The sequence below is a fragment of the Malaclemys terrapin genome, chromosome 17 (genome assembly GCF_027887155.1).
Source record: "Malaclemys terrapin pileata isolate rMalTer1 chromosome 17, rMalTer1.hap1, whole genome shotgun sequence".
In the NCBI taxonomy this organism is placed as follows: Eukaryota; Metazoa; Chordata; order Testudines; family Emydidae; genus Malaclemys; species Malaclemys terrapin.
In genome coordinates, this window is record NC_071521.1 from 8,849,047 (window position 1) to 8,872,216 (window position 23,170).

At 46.0% G+C, this 23,170-nt stretch overlaps 1 protein-coding gene across 2 annotated transcripts in view; it reads left to right on the plus strand.

Annotated features, from left to right (window-relative positions):
- Positions 1 to 23,170, plus strand: part of VAV2 (vav guanine nucleotide exchange factor 2) — a 322,511-nt gene that overhangs the window by 220,280 nt on the left and 79,061 nt on the right. For both annotated transcript variants that reach the window (XM_054007273.1, XM_054007272.1), the window contains exon 4: positions 13,824 to 13,892. In XM_054007273.1, the coding sequence (XP_053863248.1) occupies positions 13,824 to 13,892 (69 nt within the window). The remainder of the gene's footprint in view (positions 1 to 13,823; positions 13,893 to 23,170) is intronic.

Sequence of the window (23,170 nt, forward strand, 5' to 3'; positions counted from 1 at the left end):
TGCCCGTTATATCTTAAGTTAAGTATTATTATAAAATGGGTTTAGAAGGTTGTGTAATTAATCAGTGTCCTGAAAACACACTTGGTTACTACTAGAACCCTGCTTCTTCAGCTCCACAAACTCACACCTCTGCCGCCTGAGCCAAAGGTTTTAACCTCTGAATGGCAGTAACTCCCATATCCTATCTGTCGGCCAGTTGCTAGAGGGCAACAGCTTTTTGTCATTCATACATCCAAAGCCAGTACACTTCAGAGAGCGAATGCATGTAGTGACTTCTGTCACGGTACCTTTTTTAGGGATTCCAGCATTCCAGAGTGGAAAGGGCACAGTAATTAGAAATAGATTTAAAAATCAGACTTTATTTAGGCTGTGTGTTTCCACAGTCAGTACAAACAAGCCCAGTGCCTGCACCATCGGGGACATGACCGATTTTTCGCATGGGAGGTACCATAGTGGAACTGACCTTTGTAAAGCCAGCTTACCCAAAGACACTTTCTTTCCCCATTTTTTAAATACAATACCCAACAGAATAAATGTCATGACCTTAGGATTAGGTGGCCCCCTGTGTTTCTTGGGATCCAATTTGAATTTGAGTCTCCTGGGGTGAAAGACTAGTGTGTTGAAACTCCTTTAAACTAATGCACTGATTGCTTCGATGGCGTGATGAATGCATGCGCTGCATATGTGGTCCTTGCTCGTCATCTTCTGCACACAGTAATACTGATGCTGACAAGAGTCGCAGACCCCATGTTACCTCAGTGAACTTGAGGCGAAGTCCCAGGGGACAAATGCTAGCATGCTACAAAACACCCACATGGACTCTCATCAAGACGTTAAGGAGCAGATTCTCTGCTGGTGTAAATTGGCATAAGTCATTGAACTCAATGGAGCTGGGACCGTTTATATCAGCTGAAGATATGGCCTGTGGTGCTTATGAGTTTCCAGCCCAATTCACCTAACAGCCAAGGACTTGATGAAAGGGCAGAAACATGCCCAAGGAGATACAGCACCAGAGAAGAAAAGGAAGGGACCAGCTTAAAATATGGGTGTAGCAGGGTGGTCACCCCGCTCCTGCCCAGAGGGGTTAAAAACAGCCCTGGGAGAGGGCTGTAGCAGGGGAAAAGCTGGTGCCTGGAGCCGGCCCTGGCTGAGACACAGAGAGTGGCTGCTCACCATCATGCTGGGAGTCTGTGCACGGCAGGGAACTGAACCAGGCTCTCCCAAGGTCCAAGATTGCATCGGAACCACTGGACCATGCTTCCTCTCTGTAGTAAGCCAGCCAGAGGTGGAAACTATCTAGCATAGGGGGTTTCCACCCCCTTTCTTCTTTCTACACATAGTTCTGTCCCAGCAAGCAACCTCGGAGAAGCCAAACGAGGCAGCGGGTCAGATAAGGCCATATACAATCCAGTATGCTGTCAGTTGCAGGTTGTGGTCTTTTTAAACCTGGTTTTCTTTGGGATTGGAGGCCCCGGCCAAATTTGTTTCTGGTGATGGCTGAGTTAATGCTCTGAAGAGGATGTTTTGGCTGAAAGAGGAGAGGTTCCCTGTTGGATCGGATCCATCTGTTACTGTCACAGTTGAGCTGAAGGGAGGAGAAAGCGGCACCACATTCTACTGCTAAATGCTAGTAGGTGTCAAACTTTTCCCCTTAAATGCGATAATCTGTTGAAACACGCGAAGGATATGAGCTGTTATTCTTTCTCCTCCTCTCTAAAAACACTTGCTTCAGATCCGAGTAAAAGATAAACCAGGGTATATAGATAAACAATGGGCTGAACCATATAGTTAAGGCTGTGAGTTGGTCACGGTTTCCGTGACGTCTGTGACTTCTGGAGCAGCTAGCAGCAGCATTTTGGGTGTGTGGAAGGGCATTGGCAGGTGTGTGTGTGGGGGGCTCCCCAGCTCCCACTGGCATGGCCCTGCAGCTCCTAGGTGGAGGGGCTAGGGGGCTCCGCCCGCTGCCCATGCCCGCAGGCCCTGCCCCCATAGCTCCCATTGGCTGAGGTTCCCAGCCAATGGGAGCTGCGCAGCCGGTGCTTGTGGTGGGAGCAGCGTGCAGAGCCCCCTGGTCCCTCCATCGCCTAGGAGCTATAGGGACACGCAGAGTCGGGTAGGGAGCCTGCCAGCCCCGCCAACCCTCCCTCCCCCCCCCCCCAGCACCAGCGGAGGTCCCGGGCCACTTCCCCCAGCACTTCCCCCCACCCCGGATGGCCTCCTTAGAGCACCTGCTGCCCCTCCCCCAAGTTTTAGTTAGGGGTATATAGTAAAAGTCATGGACAGGTCACAGGCTGTGAATTTTTTACTGCCTGTGACCTGTCCATGACTTCTACTAAAAATACCCATGACTAAAACGTCGCCTTGCATATAGTGCACTAAGGCTTTGTCTGCACAAGGGCGGCTTGTAGAGGAGGTGTAGCTACATGCCGCAGTGAAAAGCAGGCTGTGTCCACGCTGCAGTGCGTAGCTATGCGTGTCAGTGAAAGGCTCTGGCAGGGAGGAGGCAGTGGGGAGAGACTTCAGCTGCCGCAGCTTGTCCCTGTTGCCAGAGTCTTTACCCGCGGCAGGAGAAACACTCCAGTAGCAGTGTAGACAGGTGGGTACGGCTTGGGTGAGTAGAGAGCCACATAGGTTATGTACTAAGGGCCATACTCTCACCCTTCTGGAGTGTCTTTACCTGTCTAAACCATGTCTCCCCTTCTACGCTGCTGATTAGACCCATGCTGTAGGGGGAGGGCCGTGGCTACCTATCCATGTCCACTACACGCTGCCAAAAGAAGTGTACCGAGTAGGCATATCCCAAGACGATGCTGTATCTATGATCCTGTAACATTGTCTCTGCAATATCTTATTGCGTAGCTTATGATTTCCCCACTAGAGCTCTGCTGCCATCAAACTCGCATTGATTAGTTTTGTCACACCCAGACCGCCAAGAACAGAAAATCGTAATGGTTCGATGCAGCCCTCGGAAAGTTTGCCCAGTACGAGCTGTTTCTTTTGAGATATGAGGAATGTAGCTGAATGGTCAGTTTTTAATTAAGTGCAGAGTTTTCCATCTTTGCACTGCAGGAAGCGGTCGTTGTGTTCTGCTTTATAATGACACTTTTGGGCATTTATGATACTTTGGTATGTTTCATCCATCTCAAAGCACTTCACAAATGTGAGTTGATACCATTATTCCTGTTCCTAGAACGGGCAACGAGGGACAGAGAGGTGAAGTGACTCACCCGGTGCTTTGTACCAGTCAGAAGCACAGCTAGTAATAGAACATGAAGGCTCTTGATTTGAAGGGCCTACTCAGCTTGCAGCTGGTTTATCATCAGAGGAACTTCTGAGTTCACTGTTGACTTACTCCTTTTGCAGTCCCACTGAAGCCAACGAGGAGGGTGTTTTCAATTGTGATTAAATGCATTGTGAAACCACCTGGCTTTCTTTGAACGACTCCCTGGGTACGCCCAAAAGGATTACGTTTCTGTGTGATCCCATGAGGCCCGTTAAAGCTTTTTGGAAGCCAAAGCGAATGGATGGCAAGTGAGCTACAGCAAAAGCATAATGGGATGGGGGAGAGGGGACGATCTCATGCTTCGGGAATAACTGATCACTGTGAAACGAAATGAAACGAAAAGGTGGTAAAAACTTGGTTGTTTTGACAGTTCCAAATAGCTGAGATTACCGTCCTTCCTGATGAGAAATGCATTCTGAGATTTAAAATAATCCTTCATAAACATTTAAGACCAGCCTTCAAGAGTAAAAAGCAAGCACTCTAAGTGTTTGTCTTCCCAGCAACTAAACACCAGGGACTGGCCCGTGTCAGCAGACTCGAGCTCACAAGGGAGGAGAGATACTACCTCAGCCCAAATGTCTACACCACAATTTTCCCGTCCCGTAGCCCGAGCCCTGTGAACCCAAGTCAGCAGTCATGGGCCAGCCGTGGGTGTTTAATTGCAGAATAGACGTACTCTTAGTGTTCCAGGGAACGTGGTGTAAAACCAATTTTTTTAAAATGGGGGGTGAGTATATTTTCAATCCATTGGAAGTACTTAACACCAACCAATCAAGCCACCACCTGGTTTCTTGGATGGATCATTGGCTACCCACAAAACATCCAGACCCTTAAATCCCAGGAGGGCTGTGCAGATGCAGGAGAAACCTAAGGCGATGACTGAAAAGTGACCTTCCATAAGTGTGCCATATGGATGGCAAATGCTTGTCGAGGACTGACTGGTCGGAGTAGAAACTCTTTGTCACAGAAAGCTGTGTCTGCATGTTGTGACAGTTGATTATTTTTTATAGATGAGATTTATTATAAGCCATGCCCCGGAGTTCCAAACCGTCTCAGCCAATCAGGATGCAGCATCAGAAGCTGCCTGTTTAATTATTGAAAGGAAGCTGTCAAGTCCTCCGTACTGACGTGCCTTGAAAAGTTCTACTTTATGGGAAGCCCGTCTCCTTATTCCCATTTAGTGTGTAGAATAACCTCCATCTGCACTCACACCCTGCCACTGCTTCCCCCAGTCACACAGATGTGACAATGGCTCCAGGCCAACAAGGGAGTGTGGAAAACGATCCATTGACAGCAAAGGGCCAGATCTTTCTCTGCTGTAAATCAGCATCCCTTCTCTGAAGCGAGCGGAGCTACGTCCATTCAGGCTGGCTGATGATCGGGCACCAAAAAAGCTTATACTGAAAGTGCCATTTCTAAAGTGAGGTTCAACTGGTGAGGTTATAATCTTGATGGCATTGCGCCTTGCCTTCGAGTTTCATTGTGCTTCCTGTGTACGTTTCTTCAAAACCTTTCAAATCCGGCCCAACTTCAGGGGGAGTTCGTCCTTAAAATAGGTAAACTATCCTGTTCTTTCTTGATTTCTCAAATAGTCTTATTTATACAGTAGTTGCAATGTCAATGATTACTAAGAAGGAAAGGGGTTACACCAGTTGAGGATCTGTCCCCGGAACAAAGCTATAAAATTGAGATGGAGACTTTGAATATCCCCAAGATTTGAGCAAGTAGGGACGGTAACTGGATCTAGGGTTTTGGTTCAGGTCCATCCCTGTGGCAAAAGAGACTATATCATACAACCTTGTGAACGGAGTCGAGACCTGCAGTAAGGGTTCTGATGGACTTTTAGATGAACCCAAAACCCCAGCTTGGATTTAACTATAGATTTCACAGGTGTGTTAAGTGACTCCCTCCTCCATCTATACAAAAGAGAAAAAGAGAGAGTGATGTTTTATGACCACCAAGAAACAGATCCTGGCTGAAGCCTCCTCTGCTGGTTGCATAGCTATAGGCATTAAGGCCAAAATTTTCAAACTGGGGCACCTAAATCCACCTTTAGGTGTCTAAGTAAAAGTGGACTAACGCTTAGCAGGGCTTAGCACCATTGCTTCTTATTGACTTCTCCAGCCACGATCTGCAATTCTGGAAAATAGGTGCCTAAATATGGATTTAAGTGCCTAACCTTAGGTACCCATTTGAAAATGTGGGCCTATGCCATTAAGTGTGGCAGAGCTGTCCAGGAAATATAGCTTCCCAGTGTGACCAGCCGTATCAGTACAGGAGGATGATCTATGTTATATTCTGCCTGAACTGCAAGAGCATCGGTGTTCATTTCCTATTGGTGAAAGGAAAAAAAAAACCTCCCATGTGCTCTTATTGGTGCTTAGGGAAAATCTACCCACTCCCACTCTACAGCAGTGTCATTCTGTCCTGTCTTCCTTGCACGCCCCTCCGCCCAGGCCTTGACTCTGCGTTGAAACCAATAGCAAAGCTCCCTAGGGTTTCACTGGGAGTAAGATCCAGCCCCGAACTTTACAGAATAACCACAGGTGACAGTGATTGGTTGGGTTTTTTTCATATTCAGCGACTCCTCAGATATTAATTTATTGTACCCATGTGTGTCATATTTGGTCACAGGATTATTTTTGCATTTGCTTCTGAGTTGTTTAAGCTCCAGGAAAACACTGTGTCACATGCACACAAGCTCTCTGACCCGGAAAATACCCTAAGTGTTTCATAAGATCAAGGACGTACTTTGCATTGCATGCCAAGAGGGCTCATTTTCCGCTGGAATAGTTGTCTTAAAAAAAAAAAAAAAAACTTCGTTCCAAATTCCATAACAAATAGCACAGCATCTCTCCCCCTTTTGGAAGACTATAAATCAAATGCATCAGATCAGTCCTACTTGTGATTTGCTCTTTGTTCTCTGGAAATAACACACTGCTGAACCCTGTGTTTTCTGTCTGTTCAGAAACTTACTCTGGGAGGTTTATTATCTTAGTTCTGCAGGGGATTGTTCCAGAAACATTTGAAGTTGTTTGGAGTTTTGCCATTGACTTCAATGCAATTAGGATCAGGGCTTAGCTGCTCCCAAGGCTTACGGGATGTTTGCGGGAGATCCTGGCCAGCGGGTGCTGTTTAGGGGAGATTGAGTAGGAGCACCAGCGATCATGCTTTTTAAAACTAAAATAAGAGAGATTGTTACCCCCAGAAAAGGCAATGCACATCTGTGCAGGAGGCAGAGCTTTCTCGGGGGCTAGTCTGAGACCGGGCAATAAACTCCCCCAGGGACTAAGAACTATCACAAACTTCACCACCTTCTGCTCCAAGTACCAGGCGCGCGTCTCTGACCGGCCTTCTTCAATATAAACACAAAGCGACATGGCCGTTTAATAAAAATCACCCAAACCCTGCCAAAACAAAACACTCAGAAACCACCCATAACGGATGTTACTAGTCACATTGCTTAATGCACAACTGGAAGGCACTCAAATATTATGGTGAGGAGCAGGGCCGGCTTCAGGAACTGCAGGGCCCGATTCGAATACCTGGTGGCGGTCTGGATCTTTGGCGGCGGGTCCTTCACTCGCTCCGGGTCTTCTGGGGCACTGAAGGACCCACCGCCGAAGACCCAGACCACTGCCTGGTAAGTGTAAAAAATAAAATAAAAAAAATAAAAAGGTGCCTAAGTTAGGTGCTCTTCTTTAAGGTGCGGGGCCCGATTCGGGGGAATCGGCCTAAAGCTGGCCATGGTGAGGAGCGTGGTTTTAGAGCCTATATAGACTAGAATAGACATTGGAATGGGAATCGGGACATGATTTCTGTTCCCAGCACTGCCACAACCTCACGGTATGGCCTTGAGCGTGCCATTTAATCTGTCTCTGCTTTATTTCCCCTTATATAGAATGTGAATAACCATTCTTACCCGCCTTGTTTTGAGGTCGATATACTGTATTCTTATTTATGTATCTTATTGTGCTAGCTATGCATTGGAATCCCGCAGCTTTGGATAGAAACCGCCTTAGATCCCTATTCCTGGGCTGCTGTTTAGAGAAGTTTACTTCTCCCCAAACCATTTGACTGTTATATGCAAGTGCCTGATAGGTCATGAGTTATCAGGCCTTAAAATGCCTCATCTATTGCTGGCTTGCTTTTTCTCGCTCATTTCATTTCAGATGTGGTTTTGGGAGTTGACGTCTCACAAAGCACTGGATTAAGGGATTAAAGTGGGGTTTGTCAAAGGTGCCTGAGATAGTGAGGTGCAGAAGTCCTATTTCAAGCCGGTGGGGGGGGGGGGGGAGCAGGAGGAGGCTTCTGAAAATCTCACCCTAAGAACCTGACTCTCCTCTCACGTACGTGAGTTTAAATTGGTGTCAATTTCACTGAAGTTGGTGGAGTTACACAGGTGTAAAACTCATGAGAAAGTAGAATGAGGCTCTAATGCCCTGTGCTAACTGAAAGCTTCATTCCAAGCTGCCTTCATAACAGATACCAGCAAGGGAAATTTAATTTTAGGCCTAGCAATTGTTGAGGTTGTGGCTGCTCAAATCATACTGGAACCCAAGTATGTTTTGGAAGGAGTGTTGCAAAGCAAGACAGTAATCAGAATGATGTGACTGTTCAGTATATCTCCTGAGCCGCCAAGGCAAGAAACAAACAAGATGTCAGTCTTTTTTGGAAAGCTGACATTCCCAGCACTGAACAGCATTCCTTTCTAGTGCCGATGGCTTGTAGTGAGAGCTCATCCAGGGTTCAATATCTCAAGTCACCAACCCTGCAGCAGCCTTGTTTTCTTTCTCTGAACCCATATTTTGACTGCCGCTAACTGAATGTGTTGGCTCTCTTCAGATAAGGAGGAACCTTATTTGGCTTTCCCCATTTTCCTATCAGGATTGGGCCTGGAATTTTCAGAAAGAGTGAGGTGTTTGCCTCCCTTTGAATTTCGGTGGGATTAGGGTTCTAACTCTCCCAGCTCCCTTTGAAGATCTTTCCAGGGTGTGTGTACATCTGATGTTGATTTTGAAGTTGTGATACTTGGAGATTTGAAGGGTTTGTGCCCCAGGGGAATTGTCCCCTTTTAGTGCCCTTTAAAGAAAGGGGGGGCTAAATAATAAAATACAAACAGGCCCATATCAATACACCAGCTCTGACCGTCTCTGAACTTTGGGGACGTTCGCATCTGGATCTGAATTTTATGGTTCGGTCCCATGTCTGTATAAAAGCAACATTGATCCCAATATTTTAGATAACACAGTATAACTCCATATGGACGAATGCCAAAAATAAGAGGCTGCCTCAGTAAATACGAATGTTAACCAAAAACTAACCTGCAAATGGGGTAGGTTTAGCTAAGAATGGTTAGGTTAAAAGTTCACCTAGCGTGGTTTTTTTTTTTTTTTAGGGTAGCTTTGACCCGTGTATCATCATGGGACAAAAACGAGAGAGGGACGCTCTTTTCACAAAGACACAAAATCTGTCACGCTGGCAACTGAAGTGGAAAACTTCATTTCCTAGACACAGGACATGAGCTCTTCTGGAAGGGAACCTGATAAAAGGTCCCTGGAAGGTGATCTAATGGAAAACAGGGAATACAAGAAAGTGCTGTAAGAATTGAATGAACAGCACTGATGCATGCACTTCACCTGCCTTCCCCTTTCAGAGCCTGGGGCACAGGTTGTCCTTCGTGTAGTGTCGCTAAGGGTCAGCCTCCTTTTTAGCATGTTCATTAATGTTTGTTCGTTGTCTACATTAAGTGCTTTTAAAAAAAATCTTGGTTAGAATTTGACCGTTTTATTTGTACTTTGTTTGCCTATCCGAGGTGCATTAGTGGCCTGCATTGCTGCAGTGTCTGATAACATGGCATGGGACAGACGCAGAACAGAGGCACAGAGAGATGAAAGAACTTGCCCAAGGTTACACAGGACATCTGTGACAAGGCAAGGAATTGAACCTGGGTTCTCCCAAGTCCTAGGGCTAGGCTGTTGTCCTACCCACTGGACCAGCTTTCCTCTCTGAGTTCCTCATGGTTTGAATTTTGACAAAATCTGCCCCACTGATTTTATGATGTAGCTGCCTTTGTGTCAGGCTCAATTCTGCTCCCACGGAAGTAGAAGTAGGTATGCTAAAGGGAACTAGATTGTATTGGCTTGGTAAGCAGGGACTGAGATGACCTAATAGGTTGTTTTCACTCTCTAATGCCTATGACTCTAATTCTAAATCCAGGCCTGATAGCACAGCGCTGGGCTAATAGATAAACTAAAAAGAAAACCAAAACCAAACTAACACCCTGGATAGATAAACCGTGTGTGCTAGGAAATCATGTCACCACACCACACTGAATGTGCTGAAGGAAAATTCTGTGGAAAGTGTTAGCAAACAAAACTATTCTTGTAATAATGGTTTCTTCTTATTGTCTCATGTGATGCAGAAATGTACTTTCTTCTCTGCAAAGTGAAGGGAAAATTGGATATAAAATAGGGAGAAGTTTTAGATAATCAGCTTATTATTAATAATAATAATAATCAGTATCAAAGTACTGCCTAAAGACCCCAGTTGAGATCAGGGTCCCTTTGTGCTAGGCACTGTACAAACAGAGTGAGGGACATTCCTTGCCCCAGTGAGCTTAGTGCTGATAGACAAGGCAGACAAAGGCTGGGAGGAAGAAAGGACTGTTTGTCCTATTTTATAGATGGGGAAATGCGGCACAAAGAGAGTAAAGCCCTGTTCCTGCAATTGATCAGCACAGGGGAATTGCTTCCCCCCTGAAACCGTGGAGGGAGGCTCTACGGGGCTGCTGCAGTCTACCTGTGTGCTGCAGGCAGGGGCGGCTCTATGTATTTTGACGCCCAAGCACGGCAGTCAGACGGCTTTCGGCAGCACGCCTGCGGGAGGTCCGCTGGTCCTGCGCCTTCGGCGTACCCGCTGCCGAATTGCCGCCGAAACCACGGTACCGGCGGACCTCCCGCAGGCATGCCGCCGAAGGCAGCCTGACTGCCTTCCTCACGGCAACCAGCAGGCCGCCCCCCGCGGCTTGCCGCCCCAGGCACGCGCTTGGAGCGCTGGTGCCTGGAGCCGCCCCTGGCCACAGGAATGGAGTCTTGGGGACTAGCCGTAGGTGACACAGTCTGTGACAGAGCTGAAAACAGATCCGGGGTCTTCCAAGTCCCAGCCGTAACCACAAAGACCATCCTTCCTCTCCAGTTGTTTGTGTAATCTCCTCCTTGTTGTGTTTTCTTCTTGAACTGCACTTTTTGTTTCTGTAGTTATCCTTGAAGCAACTGGGGCTGCAGAGAGAGAGGCTGTGAATCCCATATCTGCCATTTTTTAGTTTTGTAAAGTCGAGGTGAAACAGCTGGGACAGCATGTGAAATTGCAATCTGTAAACGCTGCTCCCATGTTTTTCTCTTTGCCATTTCTTTACCTTAGCCACTGATTGAACCTATAGCCTAGAATTTCAGTTGGAAATGTGTGACTTTATTATTCTTAATTACTGTTTTACCTCCTTGCTTCCTGCCAGGCTGAACAGTAGAGAAGGAAGGAAGTTTAAGAGATTAAAAGCAAGTTACTTTTAAAAGAAGGAAAGCAGTGCACCATGTTTTCAGTGTTCTTTCTAAACAAGCATCATTTAAAACAAAAATAACTTTTCGTGGTTCCTTTTATTTGTATTTATTTCCAATCAAGCCGCATAGTGCGCGCAGGGGGTTGTTCATACAGCACCAACAGCGTGCTAGGAGCTTTCTAGAACATGCATGGGAACAAGGTCCCTGTCCAGAAGACCTTGCAGTCAAAGTAACAAAGTAACAATACTTACCACTGATGTAGCACATTCCATCTATGGGTCTCAAAGCCCTTGATGAAAGGAGGAGGACAGGACGCAACCAGGCATTGGCTGATCAATTTCCTTGATTTGTTTCTTTTTTATTAAGTTTGAAGATTTCAATCATCATGGATTTAAAGTTACGGTAAACGTTTAATGGCATCAAACAAAGCTGCCGGTCTCTAGAGCCATACCCAAGGACCTCAATGTATTTAAAGAAATGTTAAGCCTCACAGCATCCCAGCAAGGGAGTTAATTATGCTCCTGTATAAGTTTTTCCTCAGCTAGGGCCAAATTCATCTTTGTGCAGAAGGCCAGCACTAGAATTATTCACTGCTTAAGTCCCACTGAGAGCACAAATTGAACTTAGCTGCTACATAGGCCTCGTGCTTGACCGCTGCCCAGGGTGCATTTCTACCCTATGTGTATTAATTTTGTGCTCAACCTATGGCAGGGAGGAGCTCTTTTCCCACCCTTGAAATCACTCTAGTCCTGCTGCCCAGTGACCCACTTCCTTAACCTCCTCGGTTTTTGTTGTCGCAAGCAGAAGCTGGTGCCAGTTTCCATGATATCCTTAGCCGAGCGCATTAGTAGCTGGCGACTTGCACAAAATTGATTTGTCGGAGGTTCACGCGTCTTTTATATTAGTCACTGACCTCTGGGTTGCAGCAGGAGACAAGAAATGCACCCACTCAAATATGTGTTGATAAAATGGAAACCACAGACCCTTGGGATCGTGAGCCGCCAGTGTTCAAAAAAACATGAATCAGCTTCTGAAAATCATGAGATTTGTTAAGATAATCCACTACAGGTTCTTTTTCTTTGTCTCCTGATTCCTGAGCCTTTAGGATGCACTTGCTTCATGTTTTCAGGCTTTTCTCTGCAACCATGAGGGCTAGAAACGACCATCACAAATGTCACACAACTTGTGATAAAATCATGACGGTTGGCAACACTGGACTGTGCTCCCTAACATGGCTTCTTTGTGACTAGACCCGGTACAAGTGGCTGTCTCAAGCTATGTTCTTAAGTTCCTTGTTTGCCTCGTGAATGCAAACTCACAGAACATGATCCCATTTACCCAGTTTGAGCCAATGTATATAGCTCAGTGGGTAATGGTGCGCCTTTCCCTTTCTAGTTCAGTGCCTTGATGCTGTGTTACTTTGAACCAAACTAACTGCCGATTTGAGCCCTGTTAAGAAACACTTACTCGGTCTGATGCGATGGCCAAGGGAGGAGAGAAGTAAGGCAGGTTAGTCTTAGCGAACTGATCCAAGAATAGCAAAAATCTGGGGCTTGCTGGGCCATGTATTAAACCTTTCATGCGAATCAATCTGTTTTGAAACCGGAGAAGGAGGAAATTAAACTTGGGTGTGGTTAAAAGTTCGCCGGTTTCCAATTTTGCTCACCCACAACATGAACCTCAGATGCAGGATCACAGTTAGTGGGACGGTTCTATGGGGAATCCACTACCACTTGTACTCTCAGTTCATGGATCCTTTCCTTGTGTCTCATTCCTTCTCCCCCCTCTCCCCCAATTCCTGCACTCCCTCTGCTATCCTTTCTGTTAGCCACAGTGCCATGAAGAGATGACAAGGGGGAAACTGATCAGCTTTGATATCCCTCTGCCTTTATTTAGTGCCATCCAGCCAGCTTGCAGCTCTGAGCAAAGGTCATTGTGTTCGCAATCCGGGGAATCACAGCTTGGCCATCTGGAGTGAAGTGCAGGGTTGACTATGGAAGATGGGCCAGGCCCTCTGCAAGGACTGCTTAGTAACTAGAGGCATCCATCCCTACCAGCACATTAGCCCACTGAGGCCTGTGCCAGCAATAATATATTGGGTTTAATTAAAGCAGTATTTTTTCATCTCCTCCGTATATTATTTGATTATTGCTTCAGAATAGCCAAGGAATTTATTTCTTTGCTCTTTTAATCTGCTCCTTCCTTTTTTCTTTTGGCGTTCCCTCACACACACGCACACACACACACACACACATCCCCCCCCCCCCCCCGGGCTTTCAACTGCTTAAAGCGATCAGACTCTTTATTAGTTTAAGTAAATAAGAGCATTTTTCACAAGCATTGCGCTTGAAGACATGTTTGTTCATTGCAGATGGAAGCCTTTATGGCTGGACCAATTCCGTGCGGTAACTCTAGCACAATGGGGCACTCAGATACTGGACTTGATTCCAATGGCGTTGGAACAGGGGGCATGCTGAGAGCCATTGAACAAAACTGTAAACCCTGTATATGATGGAAACCGTTTCAAGCTGGGGGTGCGGTAGCACCCCTAGTTCCACCACCCGTGCTTGATTCTTCAGTTCCCTGCACCTTGTGCTAAAGTCAGTTCCAGCTGTGCAAAGCAAGGCCACAGTGGGTGTAAAATTGTGTTTGCAGAAACAAAGGTGCATTTGTGCAGCACCTAGCACAGGGATGTTTTGGTTCAAGACTGAGGCTCCTGGGTGCTACCGCAACCTAATTTCCTACTGCAGCCACAACCCTGAGCCTGAGCTGAAAACAGAGAAGAGGTATTCTCAGAAGCTGATGCCCATGGAGCTGGATAGGTGTAATACAAATAAGTGTAATACTGATGAATATTTTTGTTCCAAAGCAGCCCCTCGTTTACCTAATGTGCTGATCTGATTTCTCATGGGCTACAGCAGATGATGATTGTATGTGCAAGAGGTCAGCATGACAAATAACGTATTTTCTCTCCTCTCTTCCAGACCCTTCCCTTCAGAGGAGACAACAGAGAACGATGATGATGTCTATCGGAGCTTGGAGGAACTGGCTGAGTAAGTGGCCGTGCAAAAAACCAAACAAACAAAAAGTCGCAATTCAGTTTCAGCAAGGAATGATCAAAGAGGGAGGCCCGGCACTCAGATCCCAGCTGTCCTATTTTATGTTCTTGCCAAGAAATTTTTGTGCTGCTGCAATAGTCTGGCTTTTTTCCCCCCCATGTAGAGCACTGGGAGACATCAATTCTAACAGAGCTCAATGTGGGGTGATTGGAGGCTAAGACTATGAAGATTCCTCCATAACTCTAAATCCCATTTTAAATACACGGGGACCGTATGTGATTCCCCTGATTGTCTGAGTCAGGAATAGCTCAGAGAAGGGAGTACCTCCTCTTTAACTGTCTCCTCTCAGCAGCGGGTAGTTAGGGGATTACAGATCAGTAGATAATCCACCCAAGAAGGTCTTGTGCAGAGCATAATTCTGGAAACTCCACATCACGTGCCCTATTGCTCTGTTTAATCCTAACAGTGCACTCAGCACTCGACAGTTCGCAAAAATACACTGTCCCTGACCGGAAAAGCATACAGTCCAGAAAGTCAGATACTTTGGAAATGGCCATACTGGAAAAACAAGAGATGGAGAAAACGTAATGGGGCCCAGTGGGGAAGGGGAGAGAGGGGTCAGTGAGTCTTTCTACTAGAGACCCTGAACAAGATCCTGGCTGTGTGTATACTGAGGAAACTGTCTAAATAGACAAGGCAGGGAGAAAGGAGGTATTAATATCCCAATTTACAGATGGGGAACTGAGGCACAGAGAGGGGGATACTGGAGGCCAGACAGAAACGCTGTGGAAAAGGCCGGATTTGAACGCTGGTCTCCTGAGTCCCAGGCTAGTGCCCACCGTGACTGGTTTGTGGGATTCCTGGCTTTGGTGCTCCCTGATTGGTGATTTTCATGCTTGGTGATGGGAGATATGGGACACTCGGCTTTATGTTGTCACCAGAGTAAAGCTGGAATCTGGTTGCTGCTCTTGTAGTTCTGCAATAGCGTGTTCATCTAAATTGGGATTTTCACAGGAGCCGATGAGTACTGGTATATGACAGTTGGGTGTCTAACTCCCTTAGGCTACAATGAAAATGTCAGCCAGTCTTTTCAGGGCTTCAAACACATGACTAATTGGATTTATTTCTGATCGTACGGTGTGTTGTGGGAATGCCTTTGGCGTATCCGTTTCTATCTTTATCTCTGGCGTCTGTCTCTGCTATTGTGACAATATTGAAGATTTTTAACAACCTTGAACCTAATCATAGAGAGTGAAATCCAGGCCCCATTGAAGTTGATGGCAAAATTCCCATTGACTTCAGTGGGGCCAGGATTTCAATAATGTGCAATCCGTTTCATATGGGGAGAACATTTGCAAGTGTGGATATATGGCTTTATACAGTTAAATATTATTGTTCAACAATGTAAATAATAAAGCTTAATCCAATGAGTTCCTTATGGCTTCAGTTATTACAAAAGTAAATCATAAATGGATACATGGAATGGAGTATATCTGAGTCCCTACCTCATGGTTTGGGCCTAGCAGTGATAATTGAATACGTTTTAACCTATATAGGGTTCCTTTCAAAAATAAGAGTTTCCCCCTCCTAATGGTCTTAAAATAATTTTAATATTGGGTTTTAAAATGCCTGATTCTGACCCAGATGCATGTTTTAAATTGGGGGATACGTTTGTGTGAATTCTTGGTGTCTGCGAAACTGATTACGGCTATTGGAGCTGGCTGTGATCCAGGCAGTGTGAGCAGGCAATATTTTCCTTAAAATAAATGTTTTCAGACTGTGCTCCATGCAAGGAACAGCTTATGCTTTAAAAAGAAGGATTCACACCTGTAATTACTTTGCTGCTGGTCTCTGCTGCTTCTAAGATGTGACTGTTTCTTTCTGTCTGTATATGTTCTTCTATAACCCCCGTTCCCATATTACCTGAGTAATGGATGGATTATTAATGGTTTTTATCCTCGCAACGCCCCTGTGAGATTGGAAAAGTTTGCCCTGGATTTCTCTGTGCCTCAGTTCCCAATTGGTAAAATGGGACTAATATACTTCCTAAGTTCCTAATGGGACTTCATAGCCTAACTCATTAGGAAACCCACTCCCATTGTCTTTCAATGAAAATAAGGCTCCTCTCCTTGGTCTCCCAGCTTCGCTGCATTTTTTAACCCCACATTTCTCTCCTCATGAGATCCAGGCTACAAAGTTTGTGGGTGTTCAGATCCATTAGAGAAGGACCCATATGCCCCCCCCCCCCAAAGGGGGGGGTTAAGATCCCAAAGTCTGATGGTGTTTTCCACTCCCCCCGTTAGGAGTTTACGTTCTTCAGCTTTGTGCCTATCAGATAGGAGCGCCCAGAGACATACCCAATATTGTAAAATATATCGCAACACCCAAGGAATTCATTCGAATTAGAGTTCAGTAAATTCCAGTGATAGAAAACTAGGAGATTACCCAGGTAGGGCACATCGGCACTGTAGTGGAAGGTGTCCTGTCCAGTGCCATAGATGGATGGGCACTAGTTGATTGAGCTGGCATGCTAAAACTAGCAGTGTACAGAGGTGAAAATAAGCCGGTCCGGTCCGGCGTACCAGCAAGAGCCAGTACCCTGTGCCGGACTGGACCAGTTTCTCCAGTGGTGATTTAAAGGGCCCAGGACCATCACTACCCCAGCAGTGGCAGGGCTCCGGCGGTGCTTTAAAGGGCTGGGGGCTCCCCGCAGTGGCAGGAGCACCAGGCCCTTTAAATCTTGAAAGGCCCCGCCTCTTCCAGTTGAGGCCCCGCCTCTTCTGGTTGAGTCCACGTCCCTGCTCTGGACTCCGTCGTACCGGTAAGTCCTTTGTTACTTTCACCCCTGGCAGTGTATCACGGCAGCACAGGCAGTGGCTCAGGCTGGCCGCCCGAGTACAATCCCATCGATCAAAGCTGGCGCGTGTATGTCTACCCGAGCTGGCAATCCCACCTCCAGCTGCTGTGTAGACGTACCCTTAGGAATGTCCTCAAGATTAATGTTCTAGCTCCATGAGGGGTGGCCTGAGCAGCATGATTCATTGGGAGTGGTCTCTCGTTCTGTCTTCCACAAGGAGACACTAATTTGAGATGCACAATACCAAATACTGTGCAATAATGTTGCATCCTGGCAAGCCCAGGATAGCATGAGAAAAGAAGAGGTCATTCCTGAGCCGGGAGTGATTCAACATCCCAAACGTCTTTAGCATCCAGCGGCCATGGGGGAGGGACGAGCCCATCCTTAAACGTTTCTCGGGTGCTAGGAAATGATTTTCACAGCAAGCTGTAAATGGATCCAATTCTAGGAAGTACAACCACTATTGAACAGTGAAACCGCATGTAACAATCTTCCCTACTTTGTAAACCTCTCATTGCTTTTCGCTGCTCTGTATTCCCCTCCCCCGTTAGCTACCCAGACACGGTTCTACTGCAAATTATTGGACGGTTTCTCTCTTCCCCCCCCGCCCCTTAACTATTTCTAAAATGGGTTGTAGCCCTGTTCTGAACGTAACTGTCAAAGCTTCCATCAATAATGGAGCCAAATTATCCTCGTTAACTTCAGCCCAGGGGAACAATTTGTGTAGTGGGGGTGCTGAGAGCCATTGACTGGAACTGTAAACCCTGTATATGATGGAAACCACTTCAAGCCAGGGGGTGCTGCCGCACCCCTAGTTCCAGCCCCTATGTTTCAGTATGGTAGGATACAGCCTGTGATGGATAGCCACTGAAGAGGAATGCAACATAGAGCATCTATAGACATAGTAAATAAACGGAGTTGGTCTAAACTGCTCCCAATTGAGAGTTTTATTATTAACTTAAATGGGAGCAGAGTTTGGCCAATACTGAGTGCTTTTGAAAATCTCTCCCTTAATGCCTCTAGTGTACACAAGTGGAATTGCCGGAGGGATAATGGGACAAACCTAATATTTGGATGGACCAATACATACATGGGGCCAAACAGTCCCATTGGGTGAAATCTGGTCCCCATTGAAGTTAATGGCAAAGCTGCTGTTGACTGCAGTCAGGCTAGGTTTTCACCGATTGTTTTCAGGGATACTACTTGTGTGAGTGAAGCGAGCAGGGTTTGGCCCACGTGTTCATTTACGTATTTGAGAGGGTTAGGAGTAGAGCTGGCTGTGCATGTGCCATCAGAAATATTTTCTGACCAAAAATGCAGTTTCCACAAAATAAAAATTTGTCATGGGAAAAGGTCAATGTTGCCAGTACAAAATATTTAGTTTGACCTAAAGCAGAATGTTTAATTTTGATGAACTTATTCAAAGCCTTTCATTTCAAAGTTCAACAAAACTTTACCCTGTGTTTCCCCATCAGCACATTGCCTTACAGGAGCTGTAGTTCCGACTCGCTTTCTCTCCTAGGGCCAGGCACCCCAGAGGACTACATGCCCCATAATGCAATGAGGATTTCCCTCTGACCGAGCTGTGTGGCCCGTCATGGGAGATGCATGAATCTGGGTGCATCATCAGACATGTTGTCTAGCCATGGGAACCTGGCCCAGAGGCAAGAACGGGGGGTATCTGGCTCCCAAAGAACAACTCCCATGGGACGACAACACCACTGTGAAGAATGTGCTTTAATATTGGACTGACTTGAAACAAAGACTTTCAGGTCAGTTCAATAAACCAAAACAAAGATTTTAATTTCTGGAACGTTGAAATATTTCGTTTTGATCAAAAATATTGAAATGCAGCATTTTGATATTTCCAAATAAAAAATGTTCAGAGCTTCTGTTCGGTGAAAAGCTTTGAAATTTCAATTTTTCATCTTCTAGCGTAAGTGGTGATGAGCTTTTGAAGCAAGAGGGTCTGAGTTCCAGCCACGTTTTCTCGACAAAACTCCCAAGAAGCCAGGGCATGCAGCACGCCAACAACTGTGAAATCCTCAATGGCCATAGAATTGTTACATTATTATTGAATTACTGTAAGAGCAACAACAACCTTCTGTGGCAAAAGAAAAATCTCTGACTGATATAAATCAATAGAACTGCGCTCAGTGTGGTTACATGTATCGTACAAACAAGCTGTTTCTTTCAATGCAAGTCAAATTTGCCACAGGGAAACTTGTGCGTGTAAAGAACGTTCATGCCTGGATGCACACATTGTGCTTTCAGATTTGAGGTTCCGAGTCACGTATTCTGAACACAGAATTGCCTGCTGGGGAAGTGGGGGCAACCCATTCAGAAGATGGAGAGAGAATTATTTGCAACAACAGTTCATAAAAATTGGACTGATCATTGAAAGGGAGGTTAAGAAAAAAACAAATCTTTCAATGGAGCTAAAGGTTACTAAGTTCCCTGCCTCCGCCCCCTATGTTTTCTTTTCAGTTAGCCAGATGGCTGACTGGAGAAAGCTGGTGTAGGGGGGCAGATGGCAAGGCTCAGTGAGTTTAAGTAGTGCAAGCGCAGGGCTGTGAGTAGGGGATCAGGGGAGGAGGGGGGTCATTTTCCTCTACTGTGCAGTTTCTCTTGGAGTCCTGTGATATCAAATGTTTCAGCCTGCCACAGAGAGGCCTGATCAGAGTTTATGGGGAAAAGGCCACTGAAAATGATAGAGGCTGAGCTCTCATCCAGAATTGATCCAGATGCTGGTGATAACACAATAGCGTATTTCACCGGCACCGGCTGATAAAAATCAAAGCGTTGTTTGTCCTAAAGGACCTCTGGTGAGTCTGCTAGTCTCCCCCCGCCCCCTTTATCACAGCTGACCTGATTTGATCATTCTGAAATCACCTCTGATAGATGGCTGTCCAATCTAGCATTGAATGTATCTACAGATGGCCATATCCCAGCCTCCCTTGATGGCTTGTTTAATTGCCCTCACCTTTCTTACAGCTCTAAAGTTTTACTTAATATTTAACCTAAATTTTCTCTCCTGACTCTTAAACCCATTCTGCTTATTTTGTCGCATTAGATTTATGAAACCAATTGATCCCTGTCCTGTTTACATCATCAAAAGGCTTCTGTAGGGTGTATCTGATCGACTGTATCCAGTATCGTTATGGCACAGTCCTTTTATGCTCATAAGAATCCAGCAGTCCCATTTTGGCTTCATTTGCCTGCACGTTGCATGTTGTTGTTCTGGTTCATTTCATATCATCTGACGGCAGAGCTTGTCAATCTCCGTGATAAACTGGAGTCCATTTAAGAAAAAAGTGTTTCTTTGATCCTTTCTGAAATGAGGAATGTCCCAGTACTTGGGAGATTCCGTACTTCAGTTTGTTTTGGGTTTTCCCCTAAACAGTTGTAAAGTACATGTGGGAAAACTTAGGACAACATGTTTTGAGCAAGACCTGTGGGGGCGGGGGAAGAACAGGGTTGTTACAGGAAAACCTTGTAAGGGAAGATACACTGGGTTGTGGTTAAGGCACTGGAATGGGTGTCCAGAAATGCGGGTTCAGTCGACACTTCCTGTGTGATGGGACAAGCTGTTTAACCTCTTAAAGCCTCACTTCCCTGTCTGGAAAAGAGGAAGGATTGTTATTCCCTTTTCCCACCTCTTTCTGTCCTGTTCATTAACTGTCCACTCTTTGGGGGCAGGGACTGACTCTTATATGTACGTATGGTGCCTAGCGTCATGGGGCTCCTCTCTGAGATAGGGCTTCTGGGTACAGTTGCAATCATAGCTGCATTGTCTAGGGGAATGTGGAGAACATTAGATTTGGTGAAGTGAGTATATGCCTATCCTGTCCTTTTTAAATACCTCACTTCAGGTGAGTGCATATTCCACGCACATGCCAGGAAGGTAGTTGCGGGTTGGTCCTGAAGTTATTGCACCGGAGTGCACTGTAGCTTTAAGGGTGAACATGCTTTCAAGGGTAGAATTGGAACCCAAGCCTGCAGAGGAGGCCTCAGTCTTAACAGAACTCAAATGCTCAGCCATCCTGACACGGAATCGTGTATCCCTTAGAAACACTTGTGTTTGAGAGGGTTGGGTTTATGTTATTGGTACTAGTTATTGGTGTCTCACGCTGCCTATCGTGATCAATAGTTCATTGAGCTAGACAGGGTAGAACAGCCCCTGCCCCAAAGAGCTTACAGTCTCCAAGGGTCCATCTACCCTGGACTTGGAAGGTGGAATTGCCAGCTGGAGGAGACATACCCACGCTAGCTCTCATCAAGCTAGTGTGCTAAAAATAGTAGAGCTGGGCAGTGCAAGCAGTGGGAGTAGCTAGCTCACTCCGAGTATGATCCCATCCGAGACCCTAGGCATGTACTTGGGGTGCCTAGACCCCCCCACACACACACACTGCTCACGTCACTGTGGCTACACTGCTATTTTGAAGACGCTAGCTCAATCAGACAAAATGGGAAGCAGACTGAGTGGGAGGGAAAACGAGCACTGAGAGACAAGGGGACTTGCTCATGGTCACCAAGCAGGTCAGCGGCAAAGCCAGGAATAGAATGCAGGTCTCCTGAGCCCCCCGGTCCTGTGCTCGGTATGCCTAGGATCTTCAAACGGCCCTCGTGTCCTGATTTCTGTCCTAATGTCAGGTGTATTCCTCCTTTGTTGAATAAATGTGGCACTTGTCTTTGATACATAGCTTAGCAGGCAAAGATGCAAGCTTGTATCGTCCTAAGGAAGCCAAGTTTAACTCCCAGTTCAGGGACGGGGAGTGATAATCCAGCCTACCCACTACTGAGATTGTAAGGTCCTTGGGGCAGTGACTGACTGTGTTCTGTGTTTGTACAGTGCCTAGCACAGTGGGGTTCTGGCCCATAACTAGGACTTCTAGACACCGATAATACAAATAATAATAATACACTATTCAGCACAGGCACCTGGGCTGAGGGGTTTGCTAACATGAAAGTTAGTTTCCCACTAGTGGAATTGTTGATACAATACACCACCACCTCCTTCCCTCCCTTTTCACATCTGTGTGTATTTGATGCATGTCTTTTGTCTCTCTCAAATCTGCCTGAGGAGGAATTGCCTCCAGGATTTTCATTATTAAGTGCTATAGGACATGTTGCTACTCGTGGGGTGGTGAGATCAGCAGAGAGCTAACTTTGGTTGCTTGACAAAAGCCTTGTCCACAGCCTAGGCATGTTTGGACCCATAATTCCCCACTCATGCAGCTCTGTTGAGATCTGCCTTTGCCAATAGGCCTTCTTACCCTGAAGAGTCTCTTTCAAAGGTTGTTGATTTTTCCTTGCTCCCTGGTAATATCTCCCAAGATAATGGAGTGATCAGCAGTTGGTTAAAAAGTGCATTTAAAAAGAAACCCCAAGGTGAGCTGATAAACTAGCAACCTTCTTCTTACCCATTCATCTGTTTGCATTAGAAAAACCACTCACCCGTCAGTCTGAAATGAACTACCTGGGTTTTCCAAGGCTGCACAGACACAGAAATGGTAAACATATTCTTTCTTCTCCATCATCACCCACTTGTGTGTGTCCTTCTGGTGCCATCCTTCAGAGCGCATTTTATTGTTGCCGTTTGGGTTGTTTTGAGACTATCAGATTCCCAGTTCGATGGGGCATGGTAAAAGATGCTGAATAGAATAGATTAGAAAATATGGCTATTGCTACCTCCAGACATTGGGCCTAACTTCTGACTCGATCTCATGGAGTTTTAATTAGCCAGAAATCATCTGAAGACTCCACACACCTTAAACTCCCTCTTCCTAAAAACTAAGCATGCCAGCTGTGTTGTTAATCTATAGGGCTCCTTGTCCCTATTTGCTAGAGAGGACCATGAATGAGAGAGTGGTCAGATGAAATCTCTATTAATAGCAAAAGAAAGAAAGCAGAGAGTGAGTGTGAAAACGCAGGATCACTGGGGCTGGCTGGAATCAGCCAGATGCCATGCAGCTTTCTCAGGCACTTCCACAAATCTATTTTGATCTAGTAACTAGAGATGGGCTCACGCTACGAAATTCTCCTAGGGATTTTGAAGACACCAACGCTCTAGGTGTTGGGTTCTGGGGTTTTGGTTGAGGCCCGTCTTTGCTTTGAAACTCTTTTGTTCTTCATGTTAGTTCTGGACCTTTCATTAGCAGAGGGCGGACATGGTGTAGGGAGGTGCAAACACTGCTGTGGTTTTGAAGTCATCTAGTCTCCGCCAGGGGCGAGGCTAAGACTGCGACTAATTCGTCTTCGCAAGGGGCCTCAGCCATACTTGAACTCCAGAGGGACTGATTGAAAGGCCCATAGGATACTGAGCTTTGGATCAGGCCCCGTCCTCGGTACCACTCTTATTTCTTCTATAAACCTATATGGGGTTGTCTACACAGCGAGTTAGAGTGCGGCAAGC